Consider the following 20,888-nt stretch of genomic DNA (forward strand, 5'->3'; position numbering starts at 1 on the left):
GTGATTGCATGATTTGTTGAACTGCAATTGCTTTTATTATTTGCAAAAATCAGAAAGTTATGGCCTCTATCTCTCCTTGTATGGAACTGGTAGGAATGAACTTTGGACATTACTCACTGAAGCTACTATTAACATTTCCAGTGGGGCTGTTTTTCTTCTCATTCCAGGATTCAGGATGAGATGAGGGATTCAAAGAAATGATTAGGAGATGGGAAAGGACATAATGTAATTAGAACACACAAATGGTCCATGGCAGGGAGCTGTAGTACTGCACAAGTTTATCAGAATTATATATGGTTCTATAACAACCATAGAATTTTGAGCTAGGAGGCATTTTAAGCATGTTATTATCTATCTCCTCTACAGGTGAGGTGGTTGCCACAGAAATGACTTTCCATTTTCACAAGGCTATTAAACAGTAGATATTAAACTAGAATTCAGAGGTCTTCTGAAGTCCAATTTTACCCTTATTCCACTATACAACATTTTCTCTTTTAAACAGATTATTCTTAATTTGATAGCCTGTAATAAATGTGAAGATACTGACTAGTCACTGTGATGTACCAACATCTAATTTCCTTTAGACAGGACATTTTTAAATAAATAAAAAGAATAACCTCACCATATGTACAGATACATAGCTCTAAGGACAGCTAGGTGGCACAGTAGATAGAGTGCCAAGCCTAGGGTCAGGAAGACTCATTTTCATTAGTTCAAATCCAGCCTCAAACATTTACTAGCTGTGTGATCCTGGGCAAGTCACTTAAACCTGTTTGCTTTAGTTTTTTATCTGTAAAATCAACTGGAGAAGGAAATGGCAAACCACTCCAGTATTTTTGCCAAAAAAAAACCCCAAATGGAAATTACAAAGAGTTAGACTGAACAATGACTGAAAAACAAACAAATTTGCATGTTTTTGTATATATTTCTAGAGAGCAGAAAGAGAGCAGGGAAAAGAAAAGTTTTCGAAATATAAAATCACAGGATTGAAGATATAAAGTTGGAATTGAACTTCAGCCTACACAGGCCAACTCATTATTTTACACATGAGAAAACAAAGCCCAGGACTATGCACTGTAATAGGTTTAAGAACCCAGTGATCTGCCTCTGAGTTATCAACAAACCTTGCTTCTCTATTAACCTAACTATGAATGCTACATACTCCCCTCAGATTAGGGGAGGGTCTTTTCTTAGTATTTGCCCCATTTCACCTGAAAAATGAAAGTAACTAGTTTAGCCCTTACTGAATCTTCCTGCTTGTCTATTTTTGTACTGAGTCAGTCGAGCTGCTGAGAGTAGGGCCTCACATCCAAAGCCTCACAGCTAGGGCCCCACATTTAATGCCCCATATTGAATGCCAAAATGCAGTGTCTGTCCTAGCTCTCTGTAGGATCTCTGGATCAGCCTTGGTCTGAGTGGAGGAGTGAAGAAGGCCACCAAGATGGTCAAAGATGGAGAGTCTTATTTCCAGTTCTGTCAGCTATTAAATACCTCAGTATGATTACATCAATACAGCACACTAAGTATGTGTGAATTACAGAACCATTATTTCATCAATCACACTGATCTAGTGCTAACTATAAGCACCCTATTATGTAAAATACCTCTTGCTGTAAATATTCCTTGTTTCAAGTAGAACACAGGTAGTCCCGTCCTCTCTGACTTCTCAGGAAGGGATGTAGGCACCAAAGGGAAATGGGGAGCCAAACCAGGTATTGTCAGCAGGTTTACTCTAAGCTAAAGGGTCTTATACCTTACCCAGAGTTCCCCCACTCTCTGAGGCCCTCTACATAGGACAGTGGGGTGACTCTTCCAATGTTCTACAGACAGTAGTGACCGAGCAGGAAGGACTGGATATATTGTATTTATTCTTTTAGACAATTGTGGAAGCTATCTTAATCAATCAATCAATCAAGAGATATTTCTTAAATATAGTGTTCCCAGGCATTGTGCCAAGTGCTAGGGTTACAAAGATAAAATCCTTCTGCCTTCAAGGAATTATCATTCTAATGGAAGAGGCAACATATACACAAATAATTACAGATATATACAAAACTAATATAAGGTAGTAACTTTTATGCTGTCTTCCAAATATAATGAAGCTCCTAACATATACTCAGAGGTGTTTCTCTAATGATGACAATTGCTTTTCTTTTTCCTCCTTATCATGTGGAGATAATTTTGTATTCTTAAAGGTTATACTATCAAAACTAGTTCTGATTAATTTTATAAACTGGAAAGGTGTCAAATGTGGGACCAGCAATAGTTTGTATTTGTTGTCTGAGAACCATTCCCAATAAAGCATTGGCTAGAAAATGGTGAATTATTTTGGCCACAGCAGTTTGAGAAGCCACTAGCTAAAATATGAATAGGTTGCAATTTGCAGTGCTGGAAGGAATACCTATAGTTGATAATGTGGAAGTTCTTTTTTTTTTTAAATATAAAATTTAAAAATTGTTAACTCAGCATACACACACAAGCAAAATGAACACATCTATATACAAAGCAAATGAAAAATTGTAAGTGAAACATCTATTTTTATTAAGTATACTCAAATATCTTTTACAGTATTGAAAGGACAGTAATTTTGTATTGAGAGGTTCACACTACTTATAACCAATGACATATGGCTACAAAATGGCTTATTGTAGTTAGGTGTTCAGTTCATATCTGTGAACAGGAACACATTTCATAGAGAGCTTAATATAATGCTTTTCATATAAGGTATGTTTCCTTCAGTGAAGAAACTTTACTTTTATATAGTCTGTATAAAAGTTTGTATGGAAATTTATATTCTTAGAGAGTTACGTGGGAGCACTTAGAGGCAAAGTGAATTGTCTAAGTTCACACAGCCAGTGTGGTTCAGATATAGAACTTGAATCCATAGTATGCACTTTATATGAGCCAACTATGCAATAACTCTCAATTCTAAGTCTAGCTATCATAAACTATGGCATAATATAATAATAATAAATGAGAGCTAACATTTGTATAAAGTCTTATGGTTACAAAGTACTTTACAACAACACTGAGGGGCAGGTGCTAATGATTATTATCATTTCACAAATATGGAAACTGAGGCACAGATTAATTTATCTGTTCGAGGTCACACAGCCAGCAAGTGATGTAAACATATTTGGATATTTAGATAGTACTTGTAATTCTTGAAATTCACTTGTTTCTCAAATCTCCCTGTGAGCTGAGAAATTTAAACATTTGTATCCCATTTTACAGATGTGGAAACTAAGTGGGGAATAGTCACACAGTAAGTGTCAAAGGAGAGATTTAAATTCAGATCTCCCACTTCAGATCTAAGGCCCTTTCATATGAACTTAAACACTCCTACAACATTCATTCATCCCTTTCATGCCTAGCCCCTGAATGGGTTTTGTACAATAAAAGCTCAGTGTTTTTCTTGCTTCTTGTGGTTCCCTGAAGAATGGTGTGCTTGATTCTGGGATCTCTGAAATTTAATCCTACTCAGGGGCTGTTTCCTCCCCCGCCTCTCTTCAGTGATGGGAGGAGTCATAAAGTACCACATCCTGACCCTGCTCGGTTTGTCAAGTTTAACAAGCCACTGTGGCCAAAGCAAGAGACTGCCTGAGGCTGCTTGAGTTCACTCCCCGTTGAATCCACTTCAGCTTTGCTCCTCCCCTGACACACACGTTGACAGAGTCCGAAGGTCATCAGCAAGAAATGTTTTCTGACAGTTTTATGTTTCTTCTTAAACTTTGGTAGCACTTTGGTTGAGGGGAAGGGATGTTAGTGCCTTCTTTACTTCCTCCCCTTCCTCAAGGGACCATTTACAGTGAGATTTTCAGTAGATTCAGCACATCTATTGAACAGCTACCAAATGCTGCACCAAAAATAGTCACAGCAACAATGACAATAACAACTACAGTATTTCACATTTATTTTGTATGCTCTAGTTCACATAATGCTTTCCTCAAAACCACCCTGTGAAGCAGATAGGCTAAATATCACGATTTCCACTTTTTCAGTTTAGAAAACTAAAGCTTATAGTGGATTAGTGAGTTACCCATGATCACACAGATAGTTAATAGCACAGATAAATTTTGATCCAAGTTCAGTCCTCTTTCCACTTCATTTCACCACACCAATAGCTGATACAAAGAAAATATTCTTGCCTTCAAGGGGTTTATAATCTAGTGGGCAAGATGAGACATTTAAAAATGTCTGGAGCCCAGTGAAGATTTAACAAAAAAAAATCCTTAATAATGTCTGGTTCAAAGAATGAATAAAAGAAATAATAAAAAATTATGTGAAAGAAAATAATGATGAAAAAGATTATATATATATATATATACACACACACACACACACACATCATACATATACATATTTCTAAAACATGCCTTATAAGAAGGGGATTAATGAATTGAATATACATTTTAGAAAAGATAATATCACATTCTACATATGATGTGTGACCCAAGAAAGGTATAGATAATAAAGTCTATGGAATTTTGGAGGCAGCTCTGATCAAAAAGATCATCATGCTATTTTTCAAGAATGGTAGTGAGGGGCAGTAAATGAATGTTTAGATTTTTCATATTACTGAGTATGATAATCCAAGGTAATAATGATGATTCAAACAGTACAAACAAAAGCCCAACTGGATTCTTTAGGTTAGTGACAGAACTTCTTATCTACCTGGAAATAATGGGAAAAGAGGCTATTCAGTTTTGGGGCACTGAATTTTAGGAAGGAATTCATTACATTTGTTTTAGATACTAGAATTTCTAGCTATGACTCTGTATCAAAGGGAAGAAATATAATATTCCAAATGCTTATCACTTGCCAGGGTAGAAACAAAAAAAGAGTTAGTGATAATGTCACCCAGTATTTTCCTTTAATCTCTGCTAACTAGAATGCATCAAGACAACCAGGCTAGTTTAATGTGAGAGGATAGGTGTTAGTAACAAAAAGTTATGAAACTAGGCTGAAAATATTGAGATGCCCATTCTAAGCTGACATGCTTAGAAAAGTGTGACTAAGATGGTAGTAAATTGGAGATTATGCTATATATAGACATGATGGAGGAGCTTGAGATGTTTCACTCGGAGAAGAGAAGGCTCAAAGATAGAGAAGGAAAGGATGTTATTATGGACTTCAAATGTCTGGTGGGTTGCCAAGTAGATCAGGGATTAGATTTGGTTTGTTTGGCCCCATTTGTTAGAACAAGTAACTATGGATAGTAGCTGAAAGGGGGCAATTTTAACTCCATATAATGGGAAAAAAATTTCTGACACTGAGTTGTCAAAAAGTGGAATGAACTCTTTCAGGAGACTAGTTGGGGATATCATAAATGTTAATTAAGATCTTTTGACTCTGTAATTTCAAATTAATTGTTTACTGGTACTCTTTAAGCTTTATAGGGATAAATAACTGTATTTAATGCTTTGGTTATTAACAGTACTGTTTCTGTTGTTACTTCAGGCTGCTCATTCACTATCTCATTTTTCTTCATTTCTTTGCATTCTTTCTTGCTTTCCATAGGCGGATGTTTCCAGCCATGAGAGTGAAAATCACAGGCTTGGACCCTCATCAACAGTATTACATAGCAATGGACATTGTGCCCGTGGATAATAAGAGATACAGGTAATGAGAGCTCTGTACTGTGGAATGGTGGGCATTATTATGGATGGTAATGGTATGTGAGCCCTTGAGACAATTTAACACTTTCCATTGGCCATATAGAAATCACAAACTAAAAAGGACATTCAAAACGTTTCTACAAAATAATAATATAATATATGAACATATGATCATATAAACCCTGGATGATACATACTCTCTTGGCAAGGCAGAGCTGTGCCTGATACTAAGTGACTGGGGTGTTCCTAGCTTCTGCCATGGTGGAGGTTGCTTTCTCTTGCTTAAGTTCCTTCTTCCTTGTGGTCCTCCACCATTCTTGTGTCACTGTTTTCCACTTCATGGTCCCATCATTATCACATTATTCTTCTAGGGTTTACTTTTCTTGACTATTGGTGCTAGATTAGTCATACCTGTCTGAGGTGGATGATCTCCATTGTGCTATTGGGCCTGGGAGATCTCATATTAGCTAAGATGCTTAATATTAGTAGTGATAGGAGAACAAGCTGATTTCCCTAGCAGTAACCATTGGGGTTTCTATTTCCCCATTCCCTGCTTCCTTGTAGGGAAGGCCACCATCTTCAACTCAATTTGCCCCAGGTACCAAAATTTCTGTATCAAGGAGAAGAAATTTAACATATTACAAATTCTTATTAGTAGTCAGGGAATGATGAAGTGACCTAATATCTTCCTTTAGCCTCTGCTAACTGGAGTTATACCAGAGAGGTCTAAGAATGAACGGAACTTAGTCAAAAGACTAATGAAACAAAAATAGGTTTATTAAGGATAAGGGATGGTCCAATAAGAACTATTAACCAATAATAATAATTATTACTAACCAATGCCAAATGAATAACAAATAAAATTCCAAAGAACCACAGGGAGGAGTTATTCCAAGGAGAGGAATGTGTCTATTCAAATTTGTCTAGGCAAAAGTTAGTGACAAAGATTTTGTTTGCAGTTGCAGAACCTTGGATGAAACATAAAGAAATATAAAAAAAAGACCAGAATGTTTATGAATTATGAAGAAAGTAGTTACATCAGAAGTGTTGTGATTTGTGTTCAAAGGAGGATACCTATCAGCCATGATCAGAGACATCGACTTAGGTGCAAAATAACCCAGTTCTGAAACAATCAGCTTTCAAGCAAAAATGCTTTCTTTGGCAGAAATGGGTGGGTGGGTAGTAGGTGGAAACGGATGGAACAAGATTGGTACGGTTAAATCAGCAGATTATGATCAGCATTAGGGGAAGCTCTCAAAGCTTGTTAAGGACACAAGAGAGCTGGATAATCTAGATCTATAAAAGAGAAACAGGAAGAACTATAGTTAGGATATATCCCTTCAATTGACCAGAACTACCAGGATAGTTTAATGTGAATGAGTGAAGCTTAGTAATAAGACTTATGAGCCTTGCAAGGTGGAAGCAATTAATATTTCTAGAAAGTGGTTATTCATTGCTTATTCAAAGATTTCCAGAGATGGAGAACTCACTACCTCACTAGCATTGTGGGAAATGGGTTCTTCAATGATCCAGTAAAGGCTGTAAAGAGGGTACCATTTGTAACTACCTGCCCTTCTCTTGAGGCAAGCAGTGTGGAAGAGAAGCAGGAATAAAGAAAAATTCCACCTATCCATATGCTGCAAGGAAGGCCCAGAAATCAAACCCTCTTCTATACTAAGAATGGAACATTCCTTAATAGAGTTGATTTGAAAGGATGCAAAAGCTAAAGAAGCATATTCATTTGATGGAATTTCTTAGAATAGACATGGTGACAAGACGGAGACCCTCTACAGAGTTTTTGGGCTAGTGAATTTCCTTTTTCTTTTCTAGGAGTGTCTCAGAAATCCAGACTCAGAGCAAGGAAATGGTTAATGAGTGGGGGGCTTGGTAGTTCTTTGCACATGGCTGAGTTTTATAAGAGAATAAGGGAGAAGATGTTTTTAATAAGCAACCAGATCCTGAACAAGTGGCCAAGGGATTATCTGGTTTGCATTTGAAAGGTGAAAGGTTGCAGTAAAGTACTTTAGTCCATAGTTACACATATGGGCTCAGGATGTGTGTGCACGCACGTGTGTGCATGCATGCCTGTGTCTGTGTGTCTGTGAGTGAATGTGTCTACATGCATGACAAGGGGAGGGGGAAGGGAAAAGGAAAGGAACATTAAGAATGTTTCCCTCCTGAGGAGCTACAGCTTTGTTCAGTAATCCTAAATCTCTTTCCACCTCCAACATTCTTTTAATTTTCTCTCTTTCATTTTTTAAATATCTGAATTATCCTCTTACTCCTTCCTTCCCTCCTTTCCTCCTTCCCCCCTCCCTCCCTTCCTTCTTCACTTTCTTCCTTCCTTCCTTCCTACCTTCTTTCCTTCCTTCCTCTCTCTTTTTCTCTATCCCTTCCTCTCTATCTCTCCCTCCCTCCTTTCCTTCCTTCCTTCCTTTCTTCCTTCCTTCCTCTCTCCCTCCTTTCCTTCCTTCCTTCCTTCATTTGTTCATTCCTTCCTTTTTTCCTCCTTTTGTTTACTTGTTCCTTCCTTCTTTCCTTCCTTTTTCCCTCTCCTCTTTTTCTCTCTCCCTTGTCATCTCTTTGTCTGTTTCTCTTTCTATCTCCATCTCATAATTTCCTTTTTCATTAACCTTTTCCCTTGCTCTCTTTCCTTCTCCCCCCCCCCCCAATCCTTTCCAATTCTTCTGGCTTTTTTTCCCTCTTCTTTCCATTCATTTACATTTACCCTATTCTCCCCCAAATGGTTTCTACTTTCTACCTCTTAATCTTCCCTCTCTTCCTTTCTTTCTCAGATATGTGTATCACAGCTCCAAGTGGATGGTGGCCGGCAATGCTGACTCCCCTGTCCCCCCAAGAGTTTATATCCATCCTGATTCACTGGCCTCTGGAGACACATGGATGAGGCAGGTGGTCAGTTTTGACAAACTCAAACTGACCAACAATGAATTGGATGACCAAGGACATGTGAGTCATGGAGACCTCTGACTTCTTATCTTTCTATCACTTGTTGCACAGCTGTCCCATTTTTAGGCTTTGATAAAATTTGTCTAGTTGTGTTCTTTTGTACTTAACAGTTGCCTCCTTGCTTTCAGGTTCTCAGCCAGAACAAATATCCTAACAATGAAATCTTGTTTCTCTTAATTATTCTCTTGTGTGACAAATCAAAACAACTTAATCAGAATATATGATACCTGCTAGTTTGCTGTGGAATATTACATAAAAATATGATTCTTGGTCTCTGTTTTTAGAGAGCTTATAATCTAACTAGGAAGACAAGACATAAACACATATAAAAAATTCACTTTCTAAAAAAGGTAATTGTTCAAGACAATAGCATTACTATCTTAAGATAGTCAGCTTGATTGAACCACTAGCATTTTTAGAAGCTCTATTGGAGTTAACAAAACTACCTTCAGGTTTCCCTGTATAACTGGAGAAAACTAAACAATACAATAAAACTTTGGCGGTACAAAACATCATTGAGCTCTCATCTTGTTCCGATGGAAAGATGCACTGCATCCGTCATTTAAAAATGATGGTCTCTACCCTCAAAGAAATTAGAATCTATTGGGGGAGACAGAAAACAACTGCATTAAAAGGACATGAGAACTCTCAACAGTGGTATAAACCAGTGCAGATTAATACAGTGTGAAATTATGAACAAGAGCATTGAGTAACTGGAGCTGGGAGTGGTAGTAAGTTCACAAGATAGAGGATGTAAAGCATTCTCTTGGCATGATATCATAGTCAGTTAGGACCTCAGCAGTGTCATTAAACATTTGTGTTTAATTACAGACAGTATGTTGTAATCCCTATGGATTCCCTAAATGGAACAGTGATATCCTATTGTCCTATATAATACCACTTACCTTCCACACCATTACTGGCCTCAAATTTCCCTGCCTCCTGTCCACCTATTGCTAATCCTTTAGAAAGTGACTAGTCTCCTTCTGATATTCATGCTCTAAATACTGACTTGAGAACATATCTATACATTAATGACAGAACCTAGAAAGCTCTCTACCCTGGGCAATGCTCCTCCTTCCCTTTCCAGATTATCCTGCACTCTATGCACAAGTACCAGCCCCGAGTCCATGTGATCAGAAAAGACTTCAGTAGCGACCTCTCTCCTACGAAGCCTGTCCCTGTGGGAGATGGTGTGAAAACTTTCAACTTCCCAGAGACTGTCTTCACCACAGTCACAGCCTATCAAAACCAGCAGGTAAGTGGCCTTGCTTTGGACTCAGACTGATTTGTTCTGCTTTATTTAGGTATTTGGTAGGAAATTATGTCTATGAATTATGTCACTGAAAGGAAAATGTCATAATGCAAAAAGGTTATTAAAAATAAAGAATATTAATTATGATGTTATTTATACACATGGTAGCATCTAATGAAATCTAGATTTTAATCAGATTTTAAAAAAAATTTTGAACATGACCTTCAAGACTTTCCACTAAGAAGACCAGCTTTCTCACTTTGACATTATTTCTTAATGTGCTTATGTCTATATCCTTGTTCTCTCATTTTAGCCAGGCAAAGCTTCTCATATTTGAGTTGTCATTTTCTTTTCTTGAGGTAGAATTGCTCATCCCTTTCATTTGTCATTTTTTTTTGTTCCCACCAAACACCTTCCTTTCAGCTTAACACTCATGTTCTCATGGAATCCTTTCAGTCTTAGTGACTCATGATCAAAAACCCTACCATGCCTTCCCCATCTGTTCCTTCCTTTCTGAAATATGTTCCCTCTTTTCTTCTCCATTGGTTATAGTTCTCTTCTATATTTTGTAAACCATGCAATCTCCATCATTCATTGAAAATAAATTGAATAATTTAAAATATTTTTTAATCACTCAGAAAACATTTTTCAGAAGCATATTTAATACAATAGCTGACATTTGTATATCTATCTACTTGCAAGAAATATTGATTCTCTAAATCCTGTGAGATAAGTATTATTAGCCTTGCTTTACATATGAAGGAAAAGAGAGTTTACATGACCTGTTTATACAGTGTATAAGTTAGGGAATTGGGATTTCAGCCCACGTTTGGAGAGAGGTTTAGAAAATCAAAGCAAAGGCAGTAATAGAGACTAAATATGGAAGTGTGTGGTATGGCTGATCCTAGAAAATGACTATTACAGGTGCTAATAGCATGAGTTCACATTGATAAAAGAAAGCTAGGGACCCTCTGAAGGATTATAAAAACAACAACAACTATATTTGTGGGGAAAGGAGGATCAAAGAAGAAACTGGGCTGCTGTTTGGGGGTGGATTGGATAATGATAACTGTCAATAGAAAGAGGGAAGAGCCACTGAATTCTTATTTTGTTTGTCTTCCCTGACGAGGAGAATGACCTCTGTACTAAAAATGACAGGGAAAAATGACTGAAGAGTTGATATTCAAGATGAAATAAGGGCACATAAAGAAAACTTCTCATTGCCCTTGAATTCAGATTATTTAATCCAGATGAATGTCATGCTCAGGTGTATAAAGAACTGGATAACATGATTGTGGAGCTCCTATCAATAATATATGGAAATGGGGCAGCTAGGTAGTGCAGTGGACAAAGCACCAGCCCTGAAGTCAGGAGGACTTGAATTCAAATCTGGTCTCAGACACTTAACACTTCTTAGCTGTGTGCCCTGGGCAATTCACTTAACCCCAATTGCCTCAGCAAAAATAATAATAATAATAATAATATAGAAAGTTGTGGGAAATGGTAGAGACACTACAGACCCAAAGGAAAGCAAATGTCCCAATATTTTTTTAAGGAAGTGAACAGAGCATACAAAGTTTAGGCCAGAGAGTTTGACTTAGGCTCTTGGGAAAAGCTTAGAAGAGATCTCAAAAATGAAGCAAAGATTACAAGGTACAAGTATGACTTCACCAAGACCAGATCATGCCAGACTGACTTTATTTCTTTTTTTGAATGATATTATATCAGAAGAATACTCTGTATGTGAATGTGTTCTATATGTGTGTGCACATAAGAACACACACACATGTATGTATAGGTATACTTTACTAAAACTAAAAGATTTTTTTTCTTTCCTCTATCCTCCTATCTTTTCCTCTTCCTTCCTTCCTCCCTCCCTTCTTCCCTCCCTCCTTCCTTCCTTCCTTCCTTCCTTCCTTCCTTCCTTCCTTCCTTCCTTCCTTCCTTCCTTCCTTCCTTCCTTCCTTCCTTTTCTCTTTCCCTTCCTTCCTTTTCTCTTTCCCTTCCTTCTCTCTCTTTCTCCCTCTTTTTTGTCTCTTTCTCTTCCTCTCTCCTAAATGTTAGCAAAACCAAAGTTAAAATATTTCATAGTGTTCTTGTGAAGAGAACAGAAAAATATAGGCTAGAAAATAACATAATTAAATGTATTTTGTTTTGGTTGAAGATTGGACTTGAAAAGGAGCTATTAATAACTCACTGCCAATTCAGCAGAAGAATGACGTGTTGGTAAATCTTTAACAATTGATTCTCCAGGAAAAAAAGAAAAAGTACACATGACACACTTTTAAGTTTAATTCACTTATTAATATTGTTTCCATTATTTTTCGACTCTAAACAATCAAGAAAAAGCCCAAAAATATGTGAAGTTTTGATTTTCTTTTTAGACCATGGGAAGCTCTGTCAAATTTTGAATAATGAAGAGAAAATATAGAAGCTAATTTTAAAAAAATTAGTCTGGTAACACTCTAAGTTACAGGATGAATTGGAGGAAAGAGGGCCTGAAGGAAAAGAAACAAATTAAATTAGAAGACAATTACATTCTTCCAAGTACAAGGGATTGGATTGAGGGATTATAGTAGGAATGTAGAAGACATGTCATGTAATAAAGAAGTTTTAACAGAAGAACCAATAGATTTTGGTGGATAATTAGCCACACATGATTAAAAAAATTAAGACCCCAAGGTCCAAAATTTTGATGAAATGGAGAATGATGTTGCCATTGAAGAAGGCAATTAAATGAAGAATGTAATCTTTATCCTCTTATTCCTAGTCTGATGTATAAGTGTATTTCAATGAATGAGATTTTCCAGGTAAACTTTCAATATCCTTGTATCATTGGAAAAGATCAGATGTAATTAGAAATTTGTTTAGTTGAAAGCTAAATCAGATTGTTATTGAAAAAGGGTCCTATAAGACACTTTTTATTTTTTTAGGAGGAAATTTCTACTGTAAAGAACTATGATCATGTTATGTCTAAAGAAACAAATTAAGAAAGTGGGTGAAGTGCTTTATAATTCTAAATTGTTTTATATGCACGATCTCCTTTGTTCTTGTGTGTATAGATTCCATAAAATCAAAAAAAGTTGGTTTTTAAAAATAGTATTTTATTTTCTCAAATACATGCAGAAATATGTTTTCATGCATCCAAATCATGCCTCCAAATACATGCAATGTTTTCAACATTTACCTTTGCAAAACTTTATCTTCCAAATTTTTCTCCCTTCCTCTCTCTTTCTCCTTTCCCAAGATAACAAGTAATCTGATATAGATTAAAAATATGCAATTCTTCCAAACATATTTCCATATTTGTCATGCTATGAAAAAGAATCAAATCAAAAGGGAAAAAATGAGAAAGGAAAATAAATCAAGCAAACAAATAGTAACATTAAAAAGTGAAAATACTATGCTTTGATTCACATTCAGTCTCCACAGTTCTCTCTTTGCATGTGAATGGCACTTTCTGTCATAAGTCTATTAGAACTACCTTGAATCATCTCATTGTTGAAAAGAGCCAAATCCATCATAACTAATCATCTTGTTACCGTGTACAATGCTCTCTTGTTTCTGCTCACTTCACTTAGCATCAATTTATGTAAGTCTTTTCAGGATTTTCTGAAATCAGTCTGCTGATAATTTCTTATAGAACAATAATATTCCATTATATTCATATGCCATAACTTATTCAGCCATTCCCCAACTGATGGGCATTCATTCAATTTCCAGTTCCTTGCCACAATAAAAAAGACTGCTACAAACATTTTTGTGCATGTGGATCCTTTTCCCTCCTTGATGATAAGAGGAGGTTTTTCTGACCAATTTCCAGTCTCAGTGAAGTTTTATTTGTAAAGTACCATTTTAGCTGTTAGAAAGACTCATAGTCCTATAAATTATGCTGTCTTTTTCATTTGAAACTAGCTTTTCTGTGCAAAGATTTTTATTTTAGAGTGGAAAAGATGTTTTAAAATGACAGTACTTTTCCTCTTTTAAAATGATTTTGGGTGATAGGAGAGAAAAAAATCTCTAATGTCTTCTTGGGGAGAAAAAACAGAGGCAGCAAGGTAGAGAAGAAATTGGAGCATCTTCTTTCGAACCTCTCTCACTTTCTCTAAAGCACTCCAGAGAGTTGACAATGATTGAATGCCATCAGACAGAAGCAATCAACAGCAAAGAAATGCTGTCCGAGTCAGTTATTTTCTCTTACTCTTATAGATTTCCAGCCCTTTACACTTTTCACTAGATCACCCCAAGAATCAAGAGTCTGGCATTCTATCGCAACTTCCTATCATTTGATTAGAAGAGCGGGAAGGATATGTTTCCATTTCAATGGCATGTTTTTCAGTTCTTTCTCCTCTCTACCTTCTCCCTGCCCCCATCAGCCCTACATCTAAAGTTACCTCCTCTCCTATTCGGCTTCCCTGACCTAAGCAGTCAAAAAGGCTTTAGTATTACTGTTATTTGCTCACAGAGGGCCAATTTGGCAGAGGCTAGGTAGGCAGAAAAGAAGTCTCAGGCCTTGCCCAGAATTTCATTGTGGAGAGTAAAATTGAAGAGGAGGGATAGAGGTGACTTCATACTCTGCTCTTGTTCCTTGGAGAGGGATAGAGCCAATATTTCCACCCCAAATAACTGAATAAGGTGGAAGTTTCCATTGCAAAGACTGTGTCTTTGATTACCGGAGATGGAAGAGATCCTAATAGCTAGTATTTATGTAGTTATTTAAAGTTCAAAAAAAAAATCTTTACAAATATGATCTTGTATCCTCACAAGAACCCTGGGAAGTAGGTGTTATTATTATCCCCATTTTAGAGATGGGAAAACTAAGGCAGAAGTGACTTATCAAGGACAATATAGCTGGTAAGTATTTCAGGGCTGACTTGAGCTCATCTTCTGACTGTAGGACCAGTGCTTTATCCACTGGGCCCTCTAGCTTCCTTTAAAGAAAATTGAGATTGTGCCTCATGTCACAAGGATATTAAATGACAAAGCTGAAACTAGAGCCTAGTTATCCAGATATTCAGTCTTCTTCAGGGAGAAAATATACATACCCACACATCTCCCCACTCCCCACCCCCCACAAACCTTGACTCCTCTGGTGAACAGAAAACAATTTTTAAAATATATATGATCTCCCCAGGTAATAGTTCAATTGGCCTTATGTGAGTTTGAAAATTCAGCCTGAATCTCTTGTATCAAATCTGAAAGGATTATTGAGGTGCTCATTTGGATCCTAAACCATTCAGATAATTTTATTCTATCTTTTCAAACACATCAGTGCAAAATTACTTTCTTCCTGAGTGGAACCATTCATATCCCCCAGAAGAAACTTTCAAAAGCATTGCTAGCCAGAAGAAGAAAGAGAAAGAAAACCAAGAGACTTTTGATTGAGGAAGGAACTTCTCAGTTTTGGTGCTATGAAAATTAAACTCTGGTGTTTCTGATTTCCATTTCCTACTTAGATGTGGCTGATAACATTTACACCAAGCTGCATGATTCAGGACTTGTTTCTAAGAAGCCTTGCTAGTCTTCAAATTCAGTTAAAGATTTTAAATGAATAGTAACTAAGCCAGCATTATAGGGTAGCTTGGCTTATACTAGACAGAGTAGGCTTGTGTAATGGAAATTCAAGAGGATGCTTCTATAGTCCCCCATTTTCTATGGGATAAAGCTGGAACAAAACTTCTGTGAAATCACTCTTGAGTGGTTAGAAAGTCTGTCTTGGGCTCAGGTTCTGAGTAGGAAAGCCATGTCAGACCATTTCATTGCCTCAACATTCAGTGACATCCCCCAAAATCTTTTCCCTGAGTATGTGATGGCCTTGAGCAAGGAACCATTGTTTTTTCATCCCTGTTTGCATTGATCACAGAAAGTGAGGCTAATTTTGGAAATGTATCAATCATCATATTTGTAAAGATCTTTTTGATCTTTAAAACACTATATAAATGCTAGCTTTTAGAGTCCCATCCATTTCTGGTAATCAAAGTTACAGTCTTTGCAGTGGAAACTTCTGCCTTATCCAGTTATTTAGATATTGATTCTAAACCCTCCCAAGGAACAAGAGCAGAATATAAAGTTATCTTAACTAGGTAACTTTGGGATAAAACTATTTATATAAGTAAAAATCTAATTTTTCAAATAATATAACACATATAAATTATGTTGCAAATCTTGAAGTGATATATAAAGGTTAGCTATTACTATTATTATTGATATTTTTATTATTATAATTAGGCAGTTTAAGGTTTTCAAAATGCCTCATATATGTAAAATCTTTGTCCCAAATGCTTTGTGAAGATGCTGTTATTGCCAATTTTACAAATAAGAAGACAGATGAACTGAGACTAAGTGATATATCTAAGATCATATAGCTCATAATTTTCCAAATTAGGTTTTAAACTTAAGTCTTCCTGACTCTCAGTCCATTCAGCCATGAGTTGGTCATGGGAAGCTGCAACTGTTTTATGAGTCAAATCCAACTTGCAAGCTCAGTTATAGTGAGGGATATCAGCCAATTGTCTGCCAAGTCCTTTGATTTTTGCAGATGAAGGCTCTGGGACAAGTGGAATAATCTAGTTATTGCATCATTTGATGGTTACTAGCTTTTAAACCTTGCATGCTGACACCCTTAGGGCTGGGAGCAAGCTGCTAGAGAGTAGGTAGCTCTTAGCTTGCTCTCCAGAAGCCATGATATACAATGTCCTCAGAGGCACGGAGAACTTCAGCAGTATGGCAGCCCAATCATATATCAGAAGGCCCTCTCATAAATGGGTCTGACGACATAAGCCAACTTGAAAGGGAGAATGAACGATTATAACCTCAACTTGAAAAGAAAATATGGTGTGTAGTTTATTACTGAGGATTATGGAGGAGGAAAGAGCTGATTTTAAGTTAAGAACAGAAAAAGCAATGACATTCTTTAAATTCACTGCAGTCTTCATGTGGCAGACAGTGGGATTTAGAAAGCCAAACTTTCAGGCTCCTGATCTGCTCCATAAAACAGAGGCAGAATTGCTTTCTTTCACTACATTATTAGTGTCGTGTTATTAGCATGTGATATTGGAGCAAGAAGTGTTTCAGGGGAAAAAAAAGTCACCTTAAAGCTAACAGTTCTTTCATGTCGAAGTCTGGTTGTCAAGATCTCATGTTGCCTTTTAAAGACTTTTAAAGACTGTGTCTTTGGGAAATTCCACTGTGAGGAAGTGGTTCGGAAAGGGAGATGAGGAGAGCTTTGGGGATTTGCAACACAGGAAATAACATGAGCTGTCCTAGTGATAAGTCCTATGATTTGCAGAAAATTGAAAAGAGTCTTAAGTGATGCTATTCTCTCATTTCTAGAATTACAGTAAATTCAGTATTTCTCCCTCCTCTTTCCTTTGACTCCCCACCCCAACTTTCAGGTCCTCAAGGGTTTGCCTATAATGAGTCATTAACATCTGCTCCAGACACATAAGTAGCAGAATGGCTCTCATGGCCATGGCCAAAAATGGAAACACTGGAATTCTTATGGGATTTATTGGTCAAGCGTTGCCAGTGTAGGCACTGGAAAAATAATTGATTCTGTGACTGGAGTTAAGATATAGAAGGGGACTCTGCCCCACCTGGGGAAATTGGGCTAGTAGACTTCCTACTTTTGAAGAAGCAAGTATCTTTCTGATCTCATTGGGTCCAGTTTGCCTTAGTTTATGAAGACTGCCTTTTGAGGTACTGCAGGAGGCACAGAAAGTTACATAGTTTTTCAGAGGCAGAGGCAGGATTTCAACAATTCTCATGGTAATAACAAATGCACAGCCCCATGGATCCATGGGTGAGGGAACTCCCATTGCAGGATTTGGCCAGATTTCATCCTGCACTTCTCTCAATGATCTCTTGGTCAGTCTTCAGGTAAAAATATGATTGCTTTCTAATTTTTTATCTTGGAACAAAACCTGAAAAGAAAACGAAGGGTGATATCAGCTATGAACTCAGGGTGATTTTTAAAGAGGAATAATTGGAAAGGAAATCTATGTTGAAAGTACTAATTTGATTTTATTTTATGGTTTCCAGATCACCAGATTAAAAATTGATCGAAACCCCTTTGCTAAAGGCTTCAGGGATTCTGGGAGAAACAGGTAAGGAAAATGGGGAAAAAGGGTTCCTGGATATCTCTTTCTACTGTGATTTTATTCTCACTTGCCTCTTCTGACTCTGGCTTTGTCAATGACCATCTGTTTTACAGAACACAGATAATATCATATTTAATAAAGAAAAATAAGGTGGAAAATTGAAGCTAGGGTGGGGGAAGGAAATGAGGAGTGAGAGTGGTGGCAGATAAAGAAGAAAAGAAAGTATCATCAAATAAACATTTAAAAAATATACAGAAGATAGAAGCAAGTTCAGAAGGAGATACAAATAAGCAGAACAGGTTTGGAATTATTGTAATTAAATTGAATATATACTTCAAAAACTATATACAATGGAAATTCATAATTGTATACACAATCCTCTTTTCTGTTTTTCTTTGTAAGTCAAAATGTTCATATTAGAAAACCACACACACACACACACACGCACACACACACACACACACACACACACACACACACACACATTAAAACAGTGACCACTAATCCTGCAACTGGGGGAGATGGGTTTCTTTAATTTTTTTGATAGATTTCTTTATTAGTACAACCTAAAAGAGTGAATGTAATTGTATTTTTTTTTTTTGCTCAGAGTCTGGCAAAAAATATAATCAATATTTACTAGGATATAGCACTGAATAGAGTTTCTAAGTCTTTCAAAGCTCATTGTCTTTGTTATTATATAGATTGTTCTTCTGGTACTACTTACTTCACCATGTGTCATTTCCTACAAATCTTCCCAGTTTTCTCTGAAACCCTTATAATTCCTAACCTTTCTTTAGAAGAATAACTTTTCATTAATTTAAGCATTTTAAAACTTTCTTAGGCCTTCTTCAGTTTTCTATATTTCTTTACAAATATGGAATACTGGCTTAGCACTCTCTTTGAATTTTAAGCACTCTTTCTTGTCCTACTTAAGGATGTCACCAGAATTACCACAGACAAGGAAAGAGTTAGGCAAACTTTATTTCTCAGGGAAGCCTGCAGGTAAAATGAGTCCAAAGTCATAGGATACTCCCAGATAGTCAACAGTGTCAATGACTGGGCAAGAATGAATTTCTAAAGTTAGAAACTACTCAAGCATACACTGCTCTGAGTACCCAGCTGAAAATAAACTCTTTGAGACACAGTTCCTGTTTGTAGTTGTAAAACCCTGTGATATTCTCCTAAAAAAACATAAAGGCATTGGGAATCAAACTTATTTATGAAGTTGATAGGAACAAAATAGTATTCATCTCATTTTGCAACGGAGAAAAATGAGTACACAAAGCTAAGGAACTAAAAGCTGTGATTGCAACTGGATGGAGACTTCTGGATAGGAAAACTTTATCTAGTGAAATATATTGTTCCCTTTTCTTTAACTCAGGGATCCTTAACTTGTGGGTCAGTGAACTTAAAAATATTTTGATAAATATATTTCAACAATTGTTTTCCTTTGTAATTCCATATATTTTATTTTATGCATTTTAAAGACATTATTTTCAAGAAGAACTCATAAGTTTCACCAATGATTCCACAATACAAAAAAGGTGAAGAACCCTTGAAATAGAAGATCTCTGCAGTCCACAATTCTATGATCTGTAAAGCAAATCATCACCTCACTGCAATTTATCTTTTGAATCCACCTGTATTTCCAAAGGTTGGGTTTGGAGCCACTTTAGTTCAAGAGATATGTTTAGAATCCTTGTACCAAACAAGAGTTTTTAGTCTTGGATTTTCCCAGTTATTTTAGCTCTGTTTTTTTTTTTTTTGTTTGTTTGTTTTTACAGAACTAGGCCGCACAATTGCCATCAGTTCCTCTTGTCTGAGTCTCTGATAAGAGTTGTTAGGCGCTTTCCACACATACATGCCCCATTGTAAGCAATGGAAAAGTTCTGTCTCTTCTCCCAGACCCCCAGTAGGCCAAAATACATTCAAAAGCAACTTAGTGTGTTCTTGCCTGAGGTCTCTATCTAAAAAGAAGCTGGGTGATGGTATCATTCAAAATGTCTCTAGAGCCCTGGGCCTGGACCTCTGAAGACCACACAACATCATTTTATGTGCCGTTTTTCAGTCTTTGTTTCTTCAGTGTCTCAGTGTCTCAACTAGTTAGTTAACTATATGATGCAATTTTCCCCTTTACCTAACCCTCCCCATGTAATGTATACCTCTTCCCCAAATCCCTTCCCACCCCTGCCCTCATGCCCAAAATAGTTCTAAGAAACTACGAGGTAGTTATTTTTTAACCACATGGCCTGGATTTTGTCTGCCTTTTAATTTTTTAAAATTTCTGTTCCAAACAATATAATCTTTTTCTGTATTCTGTGACTAATCTTAAAGAGCTGTATTAGTCAATGAGAGTTTAAATGATTTGTCTTAGGTCAAATGGTTAATATATATCCAAGGAAGGATTTGAATATTGATCTTTTGGTCTCTGAAGCTGACTCTTTATCCTCTCTATACCACACTGCTTAGAGACTAGGTCTTTATTATACTCTACTGGTTTTGTCTTTATGGCACAGAATAATAGAAACTTAAAAAAAAATGCAAGCTCTTAATGTGTCAGGGATAAAGAAAGGGCTAGATATCAAGCTACCCATATCTTAGTGACCAGTGTGTACCCTGTGGGTTGCTCCACCCCATTAAAGTTTCTTGATATTAACAGAAAGTCTTAAAAATTTTTTAAAATCTCCCAAGGCATTTTCAACATTAAGCATTTTGCACAAAAGGATATTTGATGAGTTACATATAAATGTACCAGAAACATACGGATTAAATTTCTCTTAAAAACACATGGGCTTAAAAATTAGGGGGGGAAGGTGCTTGGCCAATGTCTTTTGATTTTACTGAACACAAAACATTTGTGAAGTACTTTGGAGACCCAGAATTTGCCAAACCCCAAACCAAAACATGTTCAGGTTTGTCAAGCACTATCTATCCCAGCACAATCCAGAG

The 20,888-nt window shown here is 36.6% G+C and overlaps 1 protein-coding gene across 5 annotated transcripts in view; it reads left to right on the plus strand.

Annotated features, from left to right (window-relative positions):
* The window catches only part of TBX15 (T-box transcription factor 15), a 142,170-nt gene that overhangs the window by 88,008 nt on the left and 33,274 nt on the right, over positions 1-20,888 (plus strand). For all 5 annotated transcript variants that reach the window (XM_051992890.1, XM_051992891.1, XM_051992892.1 and 2 more), the window contains 4 exons: positions 5,521-5,622; positions 8,414-8,585; positions 9,676-9,843; positions 17,881-17,945. In XM_051992890.1, coding sequence (XP_051848850.1) covers positions 5,521-5,622; positions 8,414-8,585; positions 9,676-9,843; positions 17,881-17,945 — 507 coding nt within the window. The remainder of the gene's footprint in view (positions 1-5,520; positions 5,623-8,413; positions 8,586-9,675; positions 9,844-17,880; positions 17,946-20,888) is intronic.

This window comes from Antechinus flavipes, chromosome 4, assembly GCF_016432865.1.
Source record: "Antechinus flavipes isolate AdamAnt ecotype Samford, QLD, Australia chromosome 4, AdamAnt_v2, whole genome shotgun sequence".
NCBI lineage: Eukaryota > Metazoa > Chordata > Mammalia > Dasyuromorphia > Dasyuridae > Antechinus > Antechinus flavipes.